Source organism: Stenella coeruleoalba (genome assembly GCF_951394435.1).
Source record: "Stenella coeruleoalba genome assembly, chromosome: 10".
Classification (NCBI taxonomy): Eukaryota; Metazoa; Chordata; class Mammalia; order Artiodactyla; family Delphinidae; genus Stenella; species Stenella coeruleoalba.
In genome coordinates, this window is record NC_137156.1 from 38,914,390 (window position 1) to 38,939,563 (window position 25,174).

The 25,174-nt window shown below is 49.5% G+C and overlaps 1 protein-coding gene across 1 annotated transcript; it reads right to left on the minus strand.

Annotated features, from left to right (window-relative positions):
* RAB44 (RAB44, member RAS oncogene family) lies at window positions 1–25,010 on the minus strand (the record flags this gene model as incomplete). The annotated part of the gene is made up of 13 exons (XM_079933265.1): window positions 24,793–25,010; window positions 17,719–17,830; window positions 15,849–16,020; window positions 14,445–14,591; window positions 13,689–13,779; window positions 13,189–13,284; window positions 11,009–11,196; window positions 8,926–10,388; window positions 5,547–5,628; window positions 4,379–4,493; window positions 3,204–3,305; window positions 1,568–1,644; window positions 1–91 (listed from the first exon to the last, which is right to left on the minus strand). The coding sequence occupies exons 1-13, from the start codon at window positions 24,997–24,999 to the stop codon at window positions 1–3; spliced, it is 2,943 nt and encodes a 980-aa protein (XP_079789391.1). The 5' UTR covers window positions 25,000–25,010.
* Between the last annotated feature and the right edge of the window lie 164 nt (window positions 25,011–25,174).

Below are 25,174 nucleotides of genomic sequence, written 5' to 3' on the forward strand. Positions count from 1 at the left end.
TCAGGAGCAGCAGCCAGCTCTCTTGGGTGGCCTCTCGGGGGCCACCTCCACCAGTGAGCCCTTCAGGCGGTCTTCTTGCATCTTGAGTGACCTGCGTGAAGATGCCTGGGCATCAGTCCTCTCTCTCACCTCCCAGGGGCAGCAGGGAGGGGCCCACGGGTGCAGCTGGGGGGCTGCCCCCCGGAGCTTCCTCTCTCCCAGCTGCTGTGCCCCTGTCCTACGTTCCACATGGCACCAGAAAAATGGGGCCACGGAGACTTCGGCCTCCTGTCTCTTTTCTGGCATTCTCTGTAGCCTACTGTGTGCCAGGCGCAAGGGACTCTGATTATGACAATGAAGCCATCATGTCCTTGCCTTGAGTAGTGAGAGAGACAGAGAGGGGAAGGGGCGATCAGGACCCAGGAATGGGGAGGCACACAGAGGGACTTCACACCAGGTCCTGGAGGGATTTAGGGAACAAGGAGGCAGAGATGGAGCTGAGACTGAGCAGTGGACAAGGGTTCACTAGCAGAAAAGAGGGAAGGGTGTGTTCTAGGCAGAGGGCAAAAGCTCAGCGTCGAGCGAGAGCTTGGGGGTTGGGGAAGCAAAGCCCCTTCGTTCATTCATTTATTCACAATATATTTACTGTGTGCCTGGCTCTGTCCTAAATCACAGAGCCTAAGGACTAAATGGCCAGAAAGAAGCCTTGGAGGCAGCAGGGATTCAGGGCTCTGCCGGCCAGGAAGCCACATTCAGGAACTTGGGCTTTTATCCTAAAGCAAAGGGAAGCCACTGAGCAGTTTCCTGTCGGAGGGATCTGGCGTGATCAGGATTGAAGTTTAGCAAGCTCACTCTAGCTGCTTTGTCAGAGAAGGGGCCCAGAGATCATCTGGTCTAATACCCCTCCCCCCTCACTCACTTCATTCATTTATTGAACACCTAGTATGTGCCAGGCCCCAGGAGGAGGGGCTGAACAAAACAGACATGACCCTGCCCTCCTGGAGCTACAGCCTGGTAGGGAAGGCAGGCAGCAAAAAGAAAACAGACAAATGCATGTGTAGCTACAGTTTGTCAAGAGGGGCTTTTTTGTTTTTTTTTCAAGAAGGGCTTTGAAGGACACAGAGAAGGTAATCATAGCGGTGGGAGGGGGTGTGGTCAGGGAGGGTCCCTCTGAGCGGCTGAAGCTTATGGGGGGGGGGGCGCAGGCAGGGAGATGGCACTGGAGCCAATACAGGCCACTGAGAGGCATTTTGATTTTACTCTAAATGCACTGCATTATTATTACTATTTTTTTGCCGCACCGCTTGGCTTGTGGGATTTTAGTTCCCCAACCAGGGATCAAACCCGGCCCCTCGGCCACTGCACCAAGGCTCAGAGAGGGGACGGGAGATTTCCCAGAGGTGATGCAGCTAACAGGACTGGTAGAATTGGAGTGAGGAGACTCCGTGCAATGTTCTCTCTCCTTCCCCAGACTCCTGAGCCCTGTGCTTTCACAGGTGCTTCCTCAGAATGGGCCTTCCCCTCCCACATGAGTCAGCTGAAGGCTGTCCAGAAGATTCTGGGTGGGAAGCAGCAGGGCGGCACTCACCGGGCCAGGTTCACCACAGGCTCCAGGATGTTGTGACCCAGGGCAGCACTGCACTCTCCAAAGGAGACCCCCAGTTCCTGCAGCCAGACAGATAGGGGTACAGGTGCCATGGGGGAGACCACTGAGAGTCTAGGTGGCAGTGCCCACCACCAAAGACCTGATCATCAGACAGAGTCCCACCCAGTACACCCCCAGGCAACCCCAACCGGTGAGGCAGCCCATCTCCGTCTCCTTGTGGCCCATGGCCCCCAGCCTTGCCCCTCTGCCCACTGTCTCTCCACCCTGGCTGGACAAGGTATCAACGATGCCACCTAGAAAACTCCACAGCATTCAAAGTGATGGTGGGAAGTCTGTGTCCCAACTTGGAGAAGTGTCCTTGGGGACATTTTTAAGTCATTAGTTCTATGTATTTTTAATTTTAAAAATATTTAATTGGGGGAAATATTTGAAAATATAGCTTAAAAAAGTAGAAATACAAAATATAAAACACTCTTGTTAGTGTTTGAGTATATATTTCCATTGTGTTTTATATAACCCTTTTATTGGGGGGTGAGGGGGTGGGCTAAACGTCGTTATACTTTAGGTTAAACATATGAAAGTGCTGTTTTGATAGACACCAAACAGTCAAATATCAGATTTGACTGATTCAACCTAACCTATACCCAGAGATGCAGCTGCTTTTCTGACTTCACGTTATATTGTAAGCATTTCCTCCACACCCTTAAATATTTTTTAGAACAGGATTCTTAATGGCAAATGCTAGCCTCTCACATGAAGCTCCACAAATAACCACCAAAGGTTTGCTCTTATAAATAACACTGTAAAGAATATCCTCATACAAATGTTCAATTATACATAATACACAGGTATCCAGTATGTCATTCTCTTAAGAATTATTATTTCTGACTCTTTCCTTAGGATAAATTGCTAGAGGAGGAATTACTGTGTCAAGGAGATGAGCTACTACTTTTTTTTTTTTTTTTTTTTTTTTTAGCTACTACTTTTAAGAGGAAAAAGTTCCCACCAACCAGGAGTCACAATGATGACCTCATGATCAGGAGAAACTAGAGAAGAAACAGGAAGGAAATACGATATGGAAATGCCAAGAGGGGTGGTGTCAGAGGTAGGGCAGGGAGCGAAAGTCTTTGTTCCACCTTTATTATTCTCCAGATTTTCTGGAATGTAGTTCAGTTCTATTCATAAATAAATAGTATCCACTGTCCGCTGTCTGGTGACAGGGCTTTTGATGCAATCTTCCCAGGGAAGAATTTGGGTCTTAAGATAGAATAAATTAGAAGGAATGTTATGTTAATTGGAGACCACAGATAAAATTAAGATTTGATTGGGAATTTTAAGTGAAGCTTAAAAAGATTTTGACTCTGAAGATATTTTTAGTTAGGTAGGGACACTGTGGGGATTTGCTAATTCAACAGTGAGGTTCAACGTCATGCCCACTGTTACCTTCTCGTGTTTGGGTCTTAGGCCCCGGGTGTGTGGGAGGCTGTCGGTCTTTGATGGAGCAAGGGCAGGAATGGATCCTTCTCTGTGGTATCAGCCAGGGTGACCTATTCATTACCCTCCAGGGAGGGGTCTGCCCAACCCAGGCTGGGGGAGGGGCTGATGCCCAGGTACTCACCTGGGCCAGTTGCTGCCCAGCCTCGGTGGACACTTGCCGATCCTCCTCACAGTCTGTCTTGTTTCCCAAGAGAAGGATGACCACGCTGTCAGACACTGCATCCTGTGCACAGAACATCTTCCCTCAGCAACACATGTTGAGTGCCTGCTGTGTGCCAGGCCCTGGGTAGATTTGGCCATACTCTCCAGGAAGCTGACTGTGTGCCACTTCCCTCCACACATGCCCACCTTTCCATATCACACCCACTCCACACTCTTCCCACCTCTGACACTTTCCCTTCCATCTGCAGTGAACCTCTCTGCCTGCAAACATGTCACCCACTTTCCAAGGCCAACCTCAAAGTCACCTCCCCCAGGAAGCCTTCCTAGATTGCTCCTGTCCATGCTCCTCTTTCCTGCCTGTATTGAGCAGCCCAGCATTTGACTATGCAGGCTGCCTTGGCTCATCTCCTAATTGTTTCATGGATAATAATAATAATAGCTTCTGTTTACTGAGAGTTTACTGTATACCAGGTGCTGTGCTGAAAGCAGTTATATCAGTTAATCCTCACAACTGCTCTATGAGAAAAGTTGGGAAATTGAAGTTCAGAGAGTTTAAGTCACTTCTCCAAGGTCACAGAGTTGGGATGGGATAGTTGGGATACAAACCCAGGTCTTATCAGAACCCAGAACCCAGCTCCCCTCATGTATCACCTTATCCTGCTTCTCTTGCACCTCTTCAACTAGACTAGAAACTTCTAGAGAGAAGACAACATGTCTTTCTTCATACCCCTCTTCTGTGCTAGCACATACTGCAGAATTTCAGCATGTATACATACAGCAAGTAAGTACGTGGGGGAAAGAACTAGAGATGTGTGAACAGAGGAATGATTACCTAGAGTGGCACTAGACTTGCATTATCCCCAGGTGTTAAGAAGACATCACAGAGCTTCTGTATATAGGAAAAAATGGTCATAGGATAAAGGAAAGAGTTTGTTTTGGAGGCCGTACTATGTGGTTGTAGTTTCTTTGTACTACTATGTTCCCAGCCCATCCAGCCACATACCCTCAGTAGATTATGTCACCCATATGTTTGCTGTGTCATTTGTAATCCTGGGAGAAAAGAGGGAGTGGAAAGGATACAGCTTCCCTCTTGACTCCACACACTGGGGCCAACCCCAGCAGCCATCAGCTCACCTGGAGACAGTCCAGCCAGTAGCGCACATGGGCAAAGCTCTCCTGGGAGGTGACGTCGTACATGAGCACCACTCCATCAGCCTTGCGGAGCAGCTGCCGCGTCATGCTGTGGTACCTACCCAGAGAGTCCGCATCAGGCCATGCCAGGCGGCCTGACCCCAAGCCCTGACCTCTCTAGGCCTCAGCCACTCCATCTGCTTCTAATTGCTTCCCAAAGAGAACGTGCATGTATTTTCCTTCTTACAGTGTGCTTATTGTTAATAGGTAACAGTCCTCATGGCTCAAATTTCAGAAGGTACCAAAGGGCACCCCGTGAAAAGTCTCTCTCAGCCAACCCCACCCTCATCCTGCAGCCACCCCCAGAGGCAGCCAGAGTTCCCCATTTTTTTTTTTTTTGATAGCAAGAAGTTTATTTTACCCATTTCTTAAATAGTTTCCCAGAGGTATTATATATATATATTGATACATAAATGTATATGTACACACACACACATATACCCATATACATACTGTTTAAACAAATACAGTGTAAAACACTGTACCTATTAATATTCAGTATTCTGTACTTTGTTTTATCCACATAATAAAATGTCTTGAAGATATTTCCCTATTGGTACATAAAGAGGGTCCTCCATCTTTTTTGTGTTCATAATATTCTATTGTGTGGAGAGACTCTAATATATTTAACTGGTCCATTACTGATGATGTTTAGTTTGTTTCCAATGTTTCATAATATATACAATGTTGCTATGAACAGTCTTGGTCCCTTTGATATTATAGTCATGTATGAGTTCATCAATAGAATGAATTTCTAGAAGTAGAACTTCTGGGTCACAGAAGATGTGCCTTTTCAGTTTTGATCACTACGGCTTAACCAGAAAGTGAAAAGCCAGCGTTTTCAGAAGGACAAGCGATTGGGTGGCTGTCCCCTGTTGGGATGGCCATCACAGGTGCCCTGCCATGCTGAGGGGAACTCTGGGTCTGCTGTCCTGTCTCCTGCATGGGATCTGGACTCATCTCTCCATCCCTGACCTCCTGAATCATCAGGGGTAGAAGCTGCATTTGCACTTGGTTGCCTCTTAGCCCATATTGGACTCCTCAGGGTCGGGGTTGCACTCCACTCCTCTGCAGCCCAGACTCAGCCACTAATGTCGACAGTGCTCGTTACCTCTCCTGGCCAGCTGTGTCCCAGAGCTGCAGCACAAAGCGCTTGTTGTCCACCAGCAGGTTTATGACCCGAAAATCCACTCCTAGGACACACAGAGGAGAGTCAAGCTTACTTGACTTCAAGTTACCATCCCAGACTTGCAGCTGAGGCCTGCCTGAATACATACCTGTCCCCAGTACCAGCCAGGGTGGGATGGGAACCTCCAGCTGCTGGGCTTCCCTTTTGCTCTCCAAATCCCATCCATACTTGAGGGCCCACATCCTCTATGAAGCCTTCCCTGACCACGCAGCTCCCACTGCACTCCCGCCCTGAGAGTTGGCCAGCGTGAGGCACCTTGCATTGTTTTTACCTCTACAAAAAAAATCTGTCTTCTCAACTGCACGGCAGTGTTTATTCCTCAGGCTACTCAGGAAAATCAGTTTTGTTAATTTATTTTTTATAATACTTCTTGTTTCATTCCTAATTATTGCATGTATCTTCCCCCTTTACCCAGACAGCAGCCTGGGAGGGTGGAAGGAATGTTGGCTTCAAGGATGACCAGTTGGGCCGTGAGTTGTCCACCTTCTGCTGCTATACTGGCTGTGTGACCTCAGGCAAGTCACTTCACCTCTCTGAGCCTTCCTTCCTCATCTGCAAGGTGGCAATTTAAAAAGACCCACATCACTGGGTGGTTGGGAGGATTAAATGACTTATGTCCAAGGTTCAGCCTAATTTCTAGGGGGTGCTTAGGAGGTGGTAATTTTTATTATCACTATGAATTCTCATCTCCCTGAGCCCCAGCTCCTCAAATTTCACAGACCCACCCTTCCCTGTGTCATGGTTCTAGACACCTCCTGTGCCTGGAAATATGGTAGTAACAGTGAAGTCCCAGGGAGGTTTGGAATCTTTGGGGAGCACCTTCCAGCCAACCTCCACTTCCCAGGGACACCAGGCCGGGTGGGGCTGTCAGAGAGGGGCTGCTTTGTCCATGCTGAGCCCACTGCAGGGCCCAGACCAGCTCCGGAAAGGGGCATCTCCTCATATTATCCCTGAGCTGGTAAGACCTTCCTCAAGGTCTAGGTCTCTCATGCAGCCCCCAGAAGCAACTGCTGCTGTCCCTGGTGGTGACTGAAGCCACAGACCATCCCCCACACCCATGCTCTCCACAGGAAACTGGGAGAAGTGGCAGATGGGAGCCCTGACCTCAGCAAAATGCTGAAGCAAAAGTCTGTCTGTAGCATCCACTTCTCTTTTTTTTGGCCGCACCACGTGCCATACGGGATGCAGGATCTTAGTTCCCGACTAGGGATCGAACCCGTGTCCCCTGCAATGGAAGCGCAGCGTCCCTTAACTGCCAGGGAAGTCCCTCCATTTCTCCTTACTGCCCCCTTTCCTCCAGGTCTAAGGAAGCCCAGGGTCTGCAGGAACTTCTGAGGTTATCCAATCCAACCCCCTGTGATGATATCCAGCCTCTGCTTAAATACCCACTGTGTGATCTATTGAGCAACCCTAACCCTAACTAAACCCTTGCATTTAGTAACTTTACTCCCACTTTCCACCTCCCTGCCCATCACCCTCCTCAATCCACCCATGTATCCCCGCACCCTCCCCGAAACATGTCACAACTTAACCACAAAAACTGTTAGAAATATAATGTTTTCAGCTTCCCAAGGAATCTGCTGTTTTACATGAACAACCCCAGGGAGAGGGCAAGGCTGAACCCATAAGAGGGTAAAACTTCTGGAGTGGGGGCGTGTGCTTTGAAGGCAGGTGGCCCTGGGTATGAACTTTGGGGCCCAGGTAGGGCAAGAAATTTAACTGGGTCTTCAATTCTTTGTCCTCCTCATCTGTAAAATGGGGGCAGATACGGAGAAGCCTCAAAAAAATGCACAATCAGCTATAATTTGATGGGCTCTGGCTCTGGCTCTGGTCCTCCACCAGCCCTGTTCTCAAATGGAGGCAGGTGAGAAAGGGGGGTGGGAATGGAGCAGGGTGATGCTGAGTGGGGAAATGTTTATGGCTGAGGAAGCTGGAATCATCCCCAATGATAGTTAAACCAGATGGATGACAGCCACCAAGGGCACCAACCCACAGCTAGCAGTGGGACAGATTTGGATCACACACCTGGATCTCAGGTCCTCCCAGCTGGCTAGCAGTGCATGCAAAGTTGCCTTGTCTTTTTACAGTTATGCAATCTGTATTTTTCTCTACTGAATTTTGTGGAAACTTCTTACCACATAATAATGGGAGAGGCTCAATCACAGGGAGGGCTGATGTAAGGAATAAGGCGTGTATGCCTGGTGCATTGTAGGTGGTCAGTAACCCGTAGCTTAGGTGATTAAGGATGGTGGCCTTGCAGACCCTGTGACCCTGTTCAACATCAGACCAGGCCTCCTATGGGTCCCCTTTTCCTGACAAGTCTGCATTTTTAATTGGCAGAGAAAATTTCAAGAACTTGTCCTGGGGGGCATCTCTTACATAAAGTTTGAGAACTTTATCCACTGGTCTAGCACTGATCCCCATCAGCACACACGCTGGTGGGACACAAAGACGTGGACCATTCCGACTTTGCTCCTAAGCTGGCTGTTCCCACAGCTCTTTTCTGTGGCTCTATGCAATGTTCAAGTGGCCACATATCCCAATATTTTTAGAGAGAGGAGGCTTTGTGCTATGGGACATTTCATTTGCAAAAGCCACTGAATTAGACATTATCAAAAATTTACTTATAATAATAACCATAAAAATAACTAATATTGAGCACTTAATACATGCCATTTATTATTCCGAGAACTTGGTATGTATTAACTGAACCAATTCTCACAGCCCCTCTATGAGGTCAGCACTACTGTTGCCCCCATTATGCTCAGAGGGGTTAAATAATTTGCTCAAGTTCATACCACTAGTAAGTGGCAGAGCCGGGTTTTGAGCTCAGGGATCTGTGTTCCTAACTTACCCCACTCTACAAATACATTCTGCGTAAAATATTCAACTTGCCAAAGGCCACTTCCTGCCACAGTCTGGCTGACTGGCCTAGGGTTGGTCCTGAGCAAATTCAAGCAGCAGGGACCCTGCGGTGGCCTGCCCAGGGGCCACGTGGCGGGAGACCTGCTTATTTTCACCATCAGCCAGTGCTGGCAGCTAAATTGCAGGGTGCTTTGTTGATGTGGCAATTATTAGCTAATCAGATCAATGCAGAAAAAGCCAATTACCTGTAATTAGAGATGATTAGTAAAATAGCCAGATTATGCCCATATAAAATAATGTCTAATGCAGGACCTGTGGTGAGGGCAGAACCTACAGCTTCCTCAGGGATGGCTTGCTCTGGGCCTGCTCCAGCTCTTCAGCCTGGTCCCCCAGGTCTCCCCTCCCTCCTCTGCCGCCCTCCCCAGGTGGCCCTTACCCACAGTAGCTGTCAGCCCAGTGGCGAAGGTGTTCTGGTGCAGCAGGTGCAGGAAGGATGTTTTGCCCACATTCGAGTCTCCCAGGAAGATGACGTGGAAGGCGTAATCAGGATTGGCCAAAGGCTCACTGGCCGTGCAGTCCCCTGGGGATGGGGTCAGCCCAATGCCTCTGGAGTCCATTCCTGGATCTTCAGGACTGTTCTCTGCCCTTGGCTCCCTGGATTGAAGGGGCCCTGGTTCTTCTACTGCGTGAGCGGTTGTAGGTTGGGGCCTGGGCTGGGCTTCCAGCTCAGCCCTGGTGGGGAGGGTTTGTGTGGGCTCATGGGGCCCTGCTGCATCCCCAGGCTGAGCCCCTGTGTGGGGAGAGCCCCTTGAAGGTGATGGTTTTTCAGGAGCTGGGGCTTGTGCCTCAGCCTGAGCCTGTGCTCTGTCAGGTGGGAGAGGAGCAGGTGGGGAATCGTGCTCGGGGAGTTCCGGGTGCCCAGTTTTCAGGCCATGAGCCTCAACGGACAGCTCTGACCTGAAATCCTGCCCTCCCTGGTCCCCTGCTTTCCTTTCGTCAGCCCTGGGCTCCTCTTCCGGACTCTGGTGGGGTAGGGCAGGCAGCCCTTCAGGCCCAAGGACCTGGCTGTGAGCTTCCTGTAGTCCCCCAGGATGGCCCGCCTGTGCATCTGGGCTCAGCTTGCCCTGCTCCAATCTCTCAGTGAGAACCTGACCCACAGGCTCCAGGCCCTGGGAGGGCTCATCCAGCCCTGCTGTGAGGGCTCCGGCTCCTGAGGACCCCAGCCCTGGCTCAGATCCAGCGGCATGTGGGTCCTGATGGAGGGCCTCTCTCTGCCTGGGTGGCTTGGCTGGGACAGGCCCAGGCCCGGAGCCCTCGTCATCTGGGTATGAGGCCTGGAACTGTTCACTGGGCCCAGCTGGGGCCTGGGGAGGGGGAGAGGTCACATGAGGAGGGGCCCCATCCTCCAAAGGAATGAGCACTTTGAGCACAGCTGCCACCAGGCCCCCTGACTCCCCAGCTGGAGCACCTGGAAGCCCCCAGCGGAAGTGGACCCCAGGGCTAGGCCCTGACTCCTCCTTAGGTTCCAGGCTGGGGGGCTCTCCAGTCTGCTCTGGGCTGATGTCCTGCCCCTCTGGGTTCACTCCTTTCTCTTCCTCAGTCCCGGAAGGCACCCCAGGGGGGCTTCCTGGAGACCCATCTGGATCTGAAGGTGGCTCCTGACCAAAGAGAGAAGCACGCGGCTCCGGGATGGAGATCTGCCTGACCGCTTGGGGTGTCCGGGGGCCTGAGGAGGCTCTCGGAGCTGGGGGTGGGCTCCTGGAGAGCTGCAGGGCACTGAGGCGGGTGCTGCTGAAGCTGCTGAGGAGCTGGTCCCAGTCATCGCTGTCCCCAGTCAGTCCAGGCAGGGGAGCCTCCTCAGAGGAGACTGACGCCTTCTCCTCACCTGCTCTGGGGACACTAGAAAGGGTGCGGGAAGCTAAGGTCAGGGGAGGGGCGGGTAGAGGTCACACCTACACTGTCGGCATCCATCACCACTGGGTGCGCACCTCACCGCTAGTCCTTCCTCCCAGTCTTCCCTTTGGCAGTGCTTCTGTCCTGGCACACACTCCCTACCCTTCCCCACCTCCAATCCTGCTCATCCTTCCAGGCCTATATGGAGCCTCACCTCCTCCAGGAAGCCTTCCCTACTCTTCTGGCCCATCCCACTCCTCCGACCTGTAACGAGTAGAGTGGGTGCTGTATCCACCAGGGATCCAGCACTGCACTAGCCTGTGTGTGTGTGCATCTCTGTGTGTGTGTGTGTGTGTGTGTGTGTGTGTGTGTGTGTCTGTGTGTGTGTGAATCCCAGCTGTGTGATTCATATGTCATGTGTGTCTGGGCACATGACTTTCCCCCATCTGTCTCCTCGTCTGAGAAATGGGCATGATAATCCTAGCCTGGCAGGGCTGTTGTGAGGTTTAAGGAGGGAGTCTGTGTGCTCTGGGCACTGAGCAGAGCCTCAGAGAACTCAGAGCCGCCCTCCCCTCTTCCAGGAAGCCCCTGGTCTCCAGCCTAGCCCAGGGGTGGCAGCTACTTGCCTCGGTTCCTCCTCCATCTGCCAGGACACACGGCCCTTGGTGGCGTTCAGGTGCTCCCTGGTCACCTGCAGCTGCCCCCGCACCTCTTCCAGCCTCCCAGCCAGGTCACGCTGGGCCTCCCGAAGCTGCTGGTTCTCCGAGCTGGCCTCCTGGTGTGTGCTGCTGAGGCGGTAAAGCTGGGCCTCCAGCTGCAGGAGGTGGAGGGTGAGGAGGAGGGAAGCCCAGGTGCCCTTCAGGGGAACAAACAGCCTCCCAAGGCCACTGTGGGGCACAGACTCCAGGCTCCTGGACACCCAGCTTAAAACATAGGATTGGGGCGGGGGGCGGCTGTTACCCCCTCACTGGCCTAATTAGCTCCATTACCTCCCACCCGGGAGAGACATTGGAATTTGGGGGATGGGGAAGAGAGAGGGAACTGTGTAAGAAACACACACTGCCAGCACCGCAAGGGCCTGAAGCATACATGGGATCACACCCTCCTCTGCTCAGCGTTCTGCAGTGGCTGCTCCTCTCTGAGCGCATCTGGTCTGCAGGTAGCTCCTGATCCAACAGCAGGTCACAAGACTGGGAGATGGAGAGCTTCTTGACCATGCCGTATGGAAGGTAAAGGCCTCACGATAGCCTCCAAGGCCTTGCACAGTCTCCCCCCCCAACCCCACCTCTGTTACATCTCTGACCTTCTCTCCCACTACCACCTCCTCCCCCACCTGCTCCCTCAGTCTGTTCCAGCCCACAGGTCTCTTTGCTGGTCCTTGAACATTCACAGCACATCATACCCACCTCAGGGCCTTTGCACTTGCTATTCCCTCTGCCTGGACTGCTCTTCCCCCAGATACCACATGGTCCACTCCTCACCTCCTTCAGGTCTTTCCTCCAAGTCATCATCTTAATGAGGCCTTCCTTGACTCCCCTATCAAAACCCTTCTGTCCCCCTGCCCTGCTTTACTTTATTCTCCTTAGCACTTTCACTATCTAATATGTTATAGATTTTACTTGCTTATTTAGTTTATCATCTCTCTCTCTGACTAGACAATAACTCTACGGACAGGAGTTATTTGTGTCTATTATGTTCCTCAGAACCTAGAACAGTGCCTGGCACATAGTGGTTGCACCATAAATAGTTGTTGGGTGAAGGAATGAATAGCCTTGGGGGGAGAGGCTTCACATCCACAGGGGACAGGACAAAATGGTCCCATGTGGAAAGTCTAACCTCTTCCCTTGGCAGAAGGGGCCCGCCTCAGTTTCCAAGGAGCAGCTACTGCAGAGGCACCTGGGAAATCAACCCATGTCAGGAGGGTGAGACCAGGTAGCAGGACCAGCCAAGGCAACAGTGGGGAAGACTGGGAACCTGGTCCAGTGCTGCAAGAATGCAGGTTGTCCTGGTTACAACAGATGGTGATTTTACTAAGGTCAGTGGTCTGAAAGTTGAGGAGGGAGGAGACAATGGGGCAGGGTCTCAGACCCAAAGGCTTAGCACAATGCCAACTGGAAGTGACCATAGGTTATGAGACCTGAGGTGTTGGGGTAGCAGGTATTCTGACCAGGAAGCTAGGTCAGGTTCAGCGACAGTAACAACTGTCATATGTAAAGCACCTACTACCAGCCAGGCACCGTCTTAGGCCCTCAAATACAGTATCTCTCATCATCACAGCAGCCTTCTAAGGCAAAAGTTCTGATCTCCATTTCTCTGATAAGGAAACCAGGGGTCAGAGAGGTTAAAAACCTGCCCAAGGTCACTCAGCTGACAATGGAGATGGAAGTTGAATACCACCCTATCACCAAGCTTCTCCAATGCTGAGACTTTGTATTTGCCCAGTGCTTTCCTGTTTCAAAATGCTTTCCCATTTATTACCTCATTTGACACAACTAGCTGGGGAGATGCAGTAGATGTGGCTATTCCCATTTTACAGATGGAGAAACTAAGGCCAGGGCAAGCAAAATTATTTCCTCGGATTTGCATGGTTTTTAATTGGAACAGCAGGAATTTGAACTTGGACCTTCTGACTCATGTCCCAGTACTTCCACTGCAGTACCCAGCCTCAGAAAAAGGCCAGAGACATCGCTTTCCTAGGGGCCAGCTCTGATGCAGGAGCCCAATGAGCCCAGGGAACCCTCAGGAGATGGGTGTCAGGGTCTGTGAATCATCAGAAATTGGGCTCCCGGGGAAACCCGTCACTCACCTCCTTCTGGCCCTCAGTCAGGCGCTGCACCGCGCGTTCCTTGGCCTCCAGGACCTCCTGCATCTGGGAGCTGAGGGCCAGGCCCCGGGCGTCGCTCTGGGGAGCAGAAAGGTCTCAGCCCCTGTATTGCCGAATCTAAGACCCAGCTGGGCTGGGCTGGCTCTCCCCACACTTCACCTCCACCCAGGCCTAGGGTGCAGGGTCCAGGATGTCTCAACAAGGAGGGGTCTAGGACAGCTGCCCTGGCTCAGGCAATAGGAGACAGAAACCCAGAGAGCAGGAGTGGCTCCGGGAGACACGCGAGACCTGGCAGAGGTGAGCAGGGGGCCCAGGCTCAACACTCCCCACCCCACCTCTCTGAGGAATACGAGCTCAGGGATGTGAGAAGATCTCCTCCCAGCAGCCTCCTGCTGCCCCACACTGGCCAGTGGCCGGCCCGCTGCTTGGCCAGCAGGGGAGTTCAGGACCGGGGGAGAGGTTGGCTGTCGCGGAGAGCCTACCTCAGCCTGCAGCTGCTGCTTCTCCTGCCGGATTTGCTGCTCCATCTCCTCATAGAGCTGCTGGACCTCGCGATGGTGGTCAGAGTCCCGCCTGGAAGGGGTGGGGGGTGGGACCAGGCAGCCCATCAGCACCCTGGGACCCTGCTGCTGGCAGAGGTGGTCTGGGCCTGGGTTTGCAGTCTATGCTACTGTCCACCTCACTCTGCCAGCGGCCACTGACCCCCGTCGCCCTGAGAACAGTCATCCCAGTAACAGCTCCTGACATATGTGCCCTTGATATTGATCATCTGATCCCGTCATGCCGACTCCCATAACCATCATCAAGATGTTGGTTCCTGTGGCCCTGTCTCATAGTCCCCAAAGCCCCATCACTCTGTCCCCACTTCCCGCTGTTGCTGTCCTCCTAACCCCATAACTCAGAGCCCCTGGCAAGGCTGTGCCCATACCAACCCCAGGATCACCACACGCATTGTAATCTATGTGAGTGGTGACCTGGGGTTAGGTGCCACAGTGGCCCTGCACCAAGACACACTGACCATTCCCTCTTTGGCTGAAGGCCTAAGTCTGTCCTCCCCAATAGGTCCCCTTTGTCACCCCTTCTTCCAGTTCAGCTCTGCCCGTCTGGCTCCCAAGCCCTGCAGTGGACGCCTGGCCTCCATTCTTTGGAACTGAGAGAATTCGATTAAGATTCAACTAAGATGTAAAGAGCACCCACTGTGTGCCAACACCAGGCAAGGCACCCCGGCCCCAACTCACTTCCTCAGGGTCAGTTCCAGAACCTCCTTGTCAGTCCGTGCTTCCTGCAGGCGACTGTTCATCTTGGCCAGAAAGCCCTCCAGGTTGCCTGTCAGCTGGGGCTCCTCCTGCTGCAGCTTCTTCCATAGCTGCCAGATTTCCGCCTGCCTGGGAGGGGAGGATAGCCAGAGATTAGACACGGGGCGGGACCAGGAGGCAGGGGGAGCCCCACTCCTCGGTTTTAATGGCAACACTCCAAGAGACTTGGGCACCTGGGCCACGAAAATCTATTTACACCCTACAAGATGAAGCTCAAATGCCACCTCCCCCAGGAACCTTTCCCAGTGGTGCCCTTTCCCTTCGTGAATCCCCACAACACTTTGTCTCTCTATGGTTTGGTGATTAATTGTGGGGTGGGGGAACTTGGGAGTCCGATGGCCCAGGGCTTCCATCTGTCTTCTCTCTTCTCCCACTCTAGCTGTGTGACCTTTAGCAAGTCCCATGCCCTCTCTGAACTTATTTGTAAAACGGCCACTGGAGAATGAGACACACCCAGTGAAAGCACCGGCTTGGGGTCTGGCACCCAGTTGGCACTCAGTAAATGCTGCTTTCACATGGATTTAACTAAGTCATGAAGACAGATGCCTGAGGGCTGAGCCCAGGGCAAAGCTGCCAAGTGGGTAAATCACTCCCCACCACACCTGTCCCGCCAGGCTGCACCCCAATCCCACCCTCCCTGCCCCACAACAGCTGCCCCACCCTCCGAGAGCTTGTCCTCACAGAGCCCTGCGGGGTGGGAGAACCTGGGAGAACCTGGGCAGACAGGCGAGGGTGATTCCCTTGCTGGTTCTAACAGACCCAGTGGGACCTGGGGGGTGTGAGAGGGGCATTTCTAGGCAGGAGCCCCTTCTCTAAGCATGAGTGAACGCCAAAAGCCCAGAGCCTGAGGCAGTCTCCAAGCTCTCCTGTCTCCAGTCCTGCCCAACTCAAAGCATCACCATGCCTGAAAAGCATCCCCCATCATACCCCTGGAGGACCCTCTTTTTGGCACCCTCGGGGAGCTTTGTATTTTTAAGAATTGAGTCCCCTTAGGGAGCTGACCCTTCAACTCGCTAATCCTTCTGAGGAGTGACCATGTAGGTCAGGACAGGGAGGGAGAGGTTGAGTGGGATGGACTCCTAGTGGGTAGGCTTTCTCCACACGTGGCTTTAATCCCACAGCAGCTCTTATGCTCACTCTGTGGCCGGGGAAACAGAGGTCGGAGGTTAGGCTACTTGCCCGCAGTCGCACAGCTAACAAGTGGCTAAACCAGGATTTCTGCCCAGCTCTACCTGGCGGCTCCCATTCGACCTTGTGTCCGGGAGAGTCCTCACCCCCACTGACCAGCAGTAGCTCTCCCTGCACCCACAACCATGCTGGCCTTACTCGGGAAGTGAGTGGCTGGCTTCCAGTTGCTCCATGAAGGCAAAGAACGCCTCCTTCTCCTCAGCGTCGGCCTCCTGCACTGGGAAGCTGGTGGCTACAGATCCTCGCTTGAAGGACTGTGGCCTCCTTCTGTGGAGCTTGTGGGTGCTCGGGCTAGAGCCAAAGATGCTCTCTGTGAGACAGAGGGGTGCAGAAGGGAGCAGAGTGGGGCTCGGCTCAGTCCCTTGACCTCCCACCTTGCCTTGCTCCAGTCATTGGGAAAATCATTATATCTGTGTCAGTCACATTTTACAGGGCCAGTGTCATACATTCCTCACATCAACCTTTGGAGTCTACTCAAGGTAGACACGGTGTCCCTTTTACAGATGAACATCTGAGGTCCAGAGAGGCCAAAAGACTTGCTGGAAGTCACACAGCAGCTCCACGGTGGCCAACACAGTCTTTTCACTCAGTCAAGGGATATTTATTGAGCATCTACTATGTGCTAGGGACAAAATTGGCCAAAATCCCTGCCCTGGTGGAGCTGACAGTCTATGAATGCTGAAAAGGACACTTTTTTTTTTTTTAAGTAGATGTGCCAAGTGAGCTAAAGGAATGAACAGGGTAATTTCCACTGAGAGACTAGATAGAGTCTACTTTAGAGGGGGTGGTCAGGAGTGTCCTGAGGAAGTGACACTGGAACTGAGATGTGACTAACAAGAAGGAACAAGCAATGTGGATTTCTAGGGAAGCATATTCCAGGCTGAGAGAGCAGCACATGAAAATGCCCTGAGGTAAGAGCAAGATTGGCATGCTGGAGGAGGCGAGTGGTATTGAGTGAGCCCAAGAGATTGGAAGGGTCTGGATGGTGCTGGCCTGTAGGCCCTGGGAAGGGGGTTGAATTTTGTTCCATAGACCTTGGGAAGTCCCCAGTATAGTGGGCACAATGGACACAGATGTGAAGATGGCCTCTTGGGGCTACATGGACAAAACGTTCCCTCTGCCCCACTCCCGATTCCAGACCCTCATTTCCCTTCCCTACTCCTGGTTTCTCAATCATCAGAACTGGAGCAACCACCTCCTGGGGCGGCCCCAACCTATAAATGCAGATTCCTGGCCTCCCTTCTTGTTGTCCCCCAAACTCTTGGACACTCAGCAGACCTGAGAACTCCAGATGGCTTTGCAGACTTTAAAAGCTGAACAGTGCTTTTCAGGGTCTCTGCAAGGACACCATTCCTTCCATTCGCTGGGCCAGAAGGTCTTCCCCCATCAAGCTCAGCAGGAATATTGTCCATCTCCGGCTTTGGTGTCATTAGGTCTTTCTGGGCATGTCTTGAGAAGCCGGTGTTGGAGTAACCTTGGCCAGTGAGGGCTAAGGAAGGGCCAGGGAAGCCCCCACCCACTAAACATCACCCTCTGCTGCTCCCTGGGGCCTTGATTTCCTTTAACCAAAGCTAGAATGTGACCTTCTTCAGGCAGAAACAAGGCCTGTGGTCTCAAGAACAGGTGGTGCTTAACCTCTTGCTCAAGGGAAAGATTTACTGGGGAGATGACAAGGGAGGTATCAGAAAGCAAGCCTGGAGGCCTCTCTGGAGGAGGGGGATGCTCAGGGGAGCTGCCAGCTAATAAACTGCTCTCTCTGGTGGAAAGGAAGTCAAGTCTCCTGGGCTAGAGTCTTCAGGCTCAGCTCTGCGTCGAACCAACTGCCTTCCCACTCAGGCTAAGTGGTCTTGTCTCCACAGAAATCTGTATCATTATCCATGCCCAGAACTGCCCTTGGGCATGTTATGAAGGTCCTGTGATTGGTAGGGAGTCCTGGGGTCTTTCCTGTCTGCCCAGCCTCGCCTCATGCTGGGCACACTCCCCAGAGGCCCTCCCAGGACAGACATACTGAGCCCAGAGCTGAATTCTTCAAGGGAGAGGCGTCCCTTCCGCTCCACATCCACCCAGTCAAAGATCATCCCTGGCTCCTCCTTGCTGCCCAGGAAGCTGAACTTGGCCACCTGCAAGGAAGAGGTAAGTTAGGCACTGTTCCCACTGGGGAGGGCTCTGGGCCACCCTCAGAAAAGAAGAGGGTGTTTGTCTGTAGCCATCTCCACCTCCCCTCTCCCCAGTTTTGGAGTCCCACCGCCAACCTGACCTCAAGGCAGACCCTTGAGGCTCTTGGACCCTATCCAAGGCCGCCCTCTCAGCAGTGCCTTGAACTTCATCCACACCTTTTCCCTTCCTCCATCCAACATCAAAACCTACCTGTTCTGAGTCTCATCCCTTTAGGACTCTAATAAAGGACAGTAGCCAAATTTCCCCAGAATGTGTTTATTATTCAAAAATTATTTATTCAAAAATTATCTAAAACTGGGCTTCGCTGGTGGCGCAGTGGTTGAGAGTCCACCTGCCAATGCAGGGGACACGGGTTTGTGCCCTTGTCTGGGAAGATCCTACATGCCGCGGAGCGGCTGGGCCCGTGAGCCATGGCCGCTGAGCCTGCGCGTCCAGAGCCTGTGCTCCGCAACGGGAGAGGCCACAACAGTGAGAGGCCCACGTACCACCAAAAAAAAAAAATTATCTAAAACTATTCAGTGATGCAGTATAACAGACTATGTTCTGCATTAAAATATTAATATCTAGTTTAAAATTTTAATTCGAACTTGGAGGACTTCCCTGGTGGTACAGTGGTTAGGAGTCCGCCTGCCTATGCAGGGGACACGGGTTTGAGCCCTGCTCCAGGAGGATCCCACATGCCGCGGAACAACTAAGCCCGTGAGCCACAACTACTGAGCCTGCACTCTAGAGCCCATGAGCCACAACTACTGAGCCCATGTACCACAACTACTGAAGCCCATGCGCCTAGAGCCCGTGCTCCACAACAAGAGAAGCCACCACAATGAGAAGCCCACGCACCGCAATGAAGAGTAGCCCCCACTCACTGCAACTAGAGAAAGCCCACACACAGCAAGAAGACCCAATGCAGCCAAGAATAAAATAAATAAATAAATAAATTTATTTAAAAAAAAAAACTCAGAGTTGCTTGTTCATGTTAAATACAGAATGAATCCTAGATTATTTTTTTATTACATATGGGTTAGGATTAGGCTCAGATGCATTCAGCAAAAACAAACTAACAAACGATAACAGAAAAACTCAAATAGCTGAGGCTTAAATAATAAAAGTTGAGATAAGTAATCTGAAGTATTCGGGCCAGGGCTGCTGTGGCAGCTCCACTATGTCTGCAGGGCCTCAGACTTCAAGCTCGAGGCTTAACTGTCCCTCAGTTCCACCCTCTACATGAAGGTGCAAGAAGCCTCCGGAACTCAAAAATCTCTATTCCAGACAACAGGGTGGAAGAAGCAAGAAATAAAGGTGTCCTCCTTTCCTCATATGAAAATAATTCCATCCCACCTTTCCCAGATGCATATATTTTACATAGCTGCAATCATATTATGATGTATATAATGCTGAACCTTTTTCTTATCCATAATTTCTTCATATCCGTAACTCTCATTGAAATTGCTCCTTCATACTCTTGAATGGGTGTTCCAAAAGTACTTAACTTTTCCCCTATTCTTGGACATTTTTTGGCTCTGTTTTCACTTCTATAAATAAAATGCAATGAATACCGAACAGAAAATTATCTAAAACTTGAAAATAAGTACAAAAAGTGGACAGCACATCCTTTCAGTATTCTACAGGGGAACCAAGGCCACCCAAGCATCTTCTAGATTCTGTGAATGTACTTAATTCAACACATGGTACTGATTAGGGGCCCCAGACTAAATGAAGTCACACGTTAACTTGTAGATTTTGTCCAGGAGAGATGTAAATAACTTTTGTCTGACAGAACAGATAACCCCAAAGATTTATGGCCTGTTGTACATTAACCAACTTTAAAAAAATCTATCTCAGCAATCCGATTCTAACATTTCTTTGTTAAATTGTCCAGCTTTTAAAATGCTCTTTCAACCATTCATAACATTTCTCATTAATAAATGAGTTAAATAAAACCTCTGGTATAGACTCATTTTATTTTTGTCCAAGGGTCATGATTTTACCTTTTTGGAAATTCTACTTTGACAGTTTTGGAGGTTCATGGAGATGCCCCCGTGGACTCAGCTGTCAGAACTCAGTAAACTGCATTGCTGGAAAAAGAGCCCCAGATGGACTCTGGGAACCCAGGAACTTTTTTCATTGGCTCTTGAAGGGAATCTCAAGTGTGACAGAACTTTAAGTTTGCTGACTCTGTTTCTCTAGTTTTTACATTTTTGTTTTTACTGATTTTCTGCTTCTGGTTTTGGTGGTAGCCATGATGGGGAATTCCGTTTTATGGACTGACCATTTGGAGATCTCCATGGGATACATGAAGGAGACCTAGTGTCTGTTGGTTGAGAGACAACGGAAAATCTGGTTTGCTAATCCTTTGTTGTTGGTGGTGGTGTGTTTGTTTTTCTAGGTGTGACCTCAAATCGGTTAAGAATTTTGAGCCCGCTGGGGAGGAGAACAGCTCTTTGAAATCTGAACTGGAGAGTTTTTGTTTCTGTGTTTACTTTTGACCTGTGGCTAGGGTTGGAGAAAAGAAGCCCTGTCTGTGTGTCTACATGTCTGTAATTCAGAATGGCCCTTAACTCTCATTGTGAGTGTGAATATTTTTCTGTATCTGGGTATTAATGACTTAGAGTTCTACATCTCTCACAGGGGTTCTGTGTGGATTGGTTTGTAGAGACAAATAAGTGTTTATATAAATCTAATGGCCCCCAAAGTCACAGAAAAAAAAAAAAAAACTGAACTTCTAATGCTTTAAATGTGCTGGACTTAAAAAAAAATCCCTCTTACAAGAAATTGCTAACTCAGAAAACTTTTAAGGAGCCAGGTTCAGATAATTAAGGTGAATCTTTGACAAATTAAATTAAATTGGTTTAGGACTTCCCTGGTGGTGCAGTGGTTAAGAATCCACCTGCCAATGCAGGAGACATGGGTTCGAGCCCTGGTCTGGAAGATCCCACATGCCACGGAGCAACTAAGCCCATGCGCCACAACTACTGAGCCTGTGCTCTAGAGCCCACGAGCCACAACAACTGAGCCCGTGTGCCACAACTACAGAAGCCCGGGTGCCTAGAGCCCGTGCTCCACAAGAGAAGCCACCGCAATGAGAAGTCCGCGTACCGCAACGAAGAGTAGACTCTGCTCGCCACAACTAGAGAAAGCCTGTGCGCAGCAGCGAAGACCCAACACGGCCAAATAAATAAATTTGTTTAAAAAAAATCAATCAATCTTGTGAAAGTTTTACTGCCACATGTTATATTAATGCAAAACTAGAATTTGGCTCCATCTCTATTAAAATGATAAATTGGTCTTAGAGCTCTAGGCAAGGGATAAAAAGGGGTGACTATTAATCTTCTGTGTAAGTTGCCCGGAAAACTGATTCCATGTCTCAGCAGAATAATTTTCTCTGCTTTATTTTGGCTTTATCGTGTTCTAATTTTCTTTAAAACAAAAAACAGAGCCACTTCGCCTATAAAAGAGCTAAATATCCTTGCAATAGTGTTGCCTTCTATGTTTATTTCAAAATGTTTTATTTTATTGTCACTTTGATTAAATAGGAAACCAAGTACTATTTCCCAGGATCCCATGATTCTGCGGGCCTCTCACTGTTGTGGCCTCTCCTGACGCGCAGGCTCAGCAGCCATGGCTCACGGGCCCAGCCGCTCCGCGGCATGTGGGATCTTCCCGGACCGGGGCATGAACCCGTGTCCCCTGTATCGGCAGGTGGACTCTCAACCACTGCGCCACCAGGGAAGCCCAGGATCCCATGATTCTATCTTAATCTAGTGCCCTATCTTCTGTGATGGCTCTTTTGGTTTTGCCTTCCCAACATCAGATCCTAAGTTTAGAAAAAAATAAAATTAAAATGTCAGGATACCTTTCTCTTTATTTATTAAGTACCTCAACACTATTATAAGAGCATCGTGGGAAGAACTGTCAGATCAGAAAAGATATTCAGCCTTTCCTAGGCTAAGTTTACATAGGTAAAACACTCTTAATATAAATATTTCAGAAACTGCATGCTTTAGGGGAAGGCCCTAGAGATTTCTCAATGTCTTTACTATGCAAAATATGTTCTTATCTTCAGGGGAAACACTAATCAAACTCTTATGAAATAGTTATATACCATATCCCAATAGAGCATTTTACTCTCTTCCATTCTGATATTATTAGTTACTGTAATAACTACAGGCTTTCAGTCTCATTACTAAACACATTTCTGCTTTCCTACCCTTGCCTGAAGGCTTGGTTACAAGCTGCAGGGTAGTTTGTGTCTTCCACAAAGCACACACTCAAAGTCTTGTGGAAAAGGACTGTACCAGGTTCTACGAACTATTGATGCTTTACTTGGGTACAGGATTCCAAGCTGGCATTAGCCGACCTTCAGACCGAGCCAGTGGATCACAATTTCTAGGACTCTTTTCAGTCCAGAAGCAGCCAGCTCACTCAAGACCCAGTAGATGAAGAATTAATTACATGGAACTGAATGAATCGTTAAAGGAAATCGAGCTGTGGTTATTTGCTGGGAATATAGTTGATATTATTTTTTTATTGTTTTATTTTTATGGATGTATGAGGAAATCTTCTCTCTGTCTTCTTGAGCTGTCTCTAACCTTCAGTTTAGGAAATTATGCTTTCATAAACTGAAATTTAACATTTTAAATGGTATCTGAATCTCACTGACCCCCTCCTGATTCAGAAACCAATACTTCAATACTTTTCCTGAATCTCTTTCCTTTCTCTGGCAATATAGTTATTTACACAGTTTCAATAAGAATCTGTCCTCCTTTTTACTGGGATATAGTTGAATAGATCAGTTGTGTAACTGGATGTTGTATTAAAAGATGATTCTCATTTAATCAATTGTGACAAGTCCACTGTAAGGTGCACTTGTCGAAGCAATGCCTGCAAAGCTCTCTCAGGAAGCTGGCCTGGGAACAGGTGATAAGGAAGGTTACTTCTGGGCAGGAGAGGGACCTTAGAAAAATTGGGAACCTCAAGAAGGGAGAAAGTCCCTCACATTTATAGGTGCTGCAGGTGAAAGATGCTAGAGAAAGTCTTATGCTTGGTTTCTATATTAGTAGGGAGGCCAACTTGTTCCAGTTTGCCCAAGACTTTCCCAGTTTCAACACTGAAAGTCCCACATCCCAGGTACCCCTCCAGCCCAGGCAAACTGGGACAGATGGTCACTCTAGGTAGAAGAGCGAATAACAGAGGTTTTAAAAGTCCAACTTAAGATTCCATATGAAAACTTCTGGACAGAAGCTAAAATGGCTCAATACTTCAAAACTCTAGATTTGCAGAGCCCAGTCCAGGAGGTCCACATGCTTTATTTGCTCCCTCACTGCATCTAAGGAAATGATCGAGCCAAATCAACTGAGATCAGAGTGTTTTATGTCAAAAATAAAAAACTTTGGAGATTATTTATGATCACAGGAAATTATCTGAAACTTGGAAATAAGGCAAAAAGGTAGACAGCACATCCTTTCAATACCATATGGGGGTAAAGACTACCCAAGTGTTGTCTAGACGAGAGGAATGCACTTAGTTCATCTCATTGTTTACCTTTCATTAGAAGTCCCAGACTTATCGAAGTTACTTGTTAACTTGTAGATTTTGTCCAGGAGAGGTGAAAATAATTTTTGCCTAGTAGTACAGATAACCCCAAAGATTTATGGCCTGTTGGACATTAGCCATTTTTAAAACTGAACTCAGCAAACTTATCCTAACACTCTTCTGTCAAATTGCCTATAAATATTCCAGCTTCTCAAATGGTCCTTGAACCTGTCCTAACATCTTACTGGTTCCCTCACTGATTGATAATAATAATGAATTAGATAGATCTTTGATAAGTATTGATTTTATATTTACTCAAAAGTCTTTTTTTTTAACCATTTTGAAAATTATATGTTAACATCAGCCATTTGTATTTTTTTGTGGGCCTGAGGGTAGAATATAAGAAGGGTCAGTTTTGATGGGGGAAGAACAAAGTCTTGAGCATAGAGCAGTATCAGGAGGAGACAACAGGTCCAGTGAGACTCCGGCAGCCCACATAGGACCCTTTGTAGAAAATGAAGAGAAACCAAAAAAAAAAAAAAAAATCCAGCCAATCTTGGTCTAGCTCACAGCCTAAGATTACTTCTTGGCATGTACAACCTTGGCTGGTCTTCTGTTGCATTGAAGTTTGCAGTCATTGACATTGTTTGATTTCCATGGCCCTGACTGCTCCCCAAGATAAACTTCCCTGCTCAGTGGGCCTAAAATTATACCATTTGCAATTTAAGAAAAAAAAAAAAATGTCATGAAGAACCTAGGAGTAAGACAGGAATAAAGACACAGACCTACTAGAGAATGGACTTGAGGATATGGGGAGGGGGAAGGGTAAGCTGTGACAAAGCGAGAGAGGGGCATGGACATATATACACTACCAAACGTAAGGTAGATAGCTAGTGGGAAGCAGCCGCATAGCACAGGGAGATCAGCTGGGTGCTTTGTGACCACCTGGAGGGGTGGGATAGGGAGGGTGGGAGGGAGGGAGACGCAAGAGGGAAGAGATATGGGAACATATGTATATGTATAACTGATTCACTTTGTTATAAAGCAGAAACTAACACACCATTGTAAAGCAATTATACTCCAATAAAGATGTAAAAAAATTAAAAAAAATAAAAATAAATTATACCATTCTCAAGTTACTTCTTTGGCCTAAAACCTTTCCTTTGTTAATATGCAAATATTTCTGGAAGAGGGTAACACAAAAGGCCTTATCAATCATTTACACATTAGTATGAACAAATTCCTAGCCTTTCCTAAGAGCAAATTTGAGATGAGAGAAAGCGAAAACAGCAGGCAAGCTCTGCTTTCCTGGGATGGGGAGTCTCAGAAGGCTGTGGAAAAGGGATTCAGGGGGATGGGGCCTTGGACTCACCGCCAGATCCTCTCGAGTGACAAAGCCCCTCTCCTGGGCACCACAGTCCTGGAAGAAGCCCTGCAGTTCTGCAGCTGACTGGGAGGACCAGGACTCTGGCTCGGGGGCCACAGAGGCATCCTGGCCATCAGCTGGCTCTCGCATCTGCCGCCGGCGGCTGGAGCCTAGCTTCCGGCTCTTTCGGGGCACTCTCTGTCCACTCTCCATGGTGCTTTGGCCTGGGGACAGAGAGGTGAGGGGACACTGGGCTGCTGAACACAGTCACTCCCTGCTCGAAACTCTCCCATGACTCCCCATCACCCCTGGAGAAAATCCACGGTGGCTGATGAAGCCCTGCCTGATCTGACCTGCGCTGGCCTCTCTGACTCATCACCCACCCCCA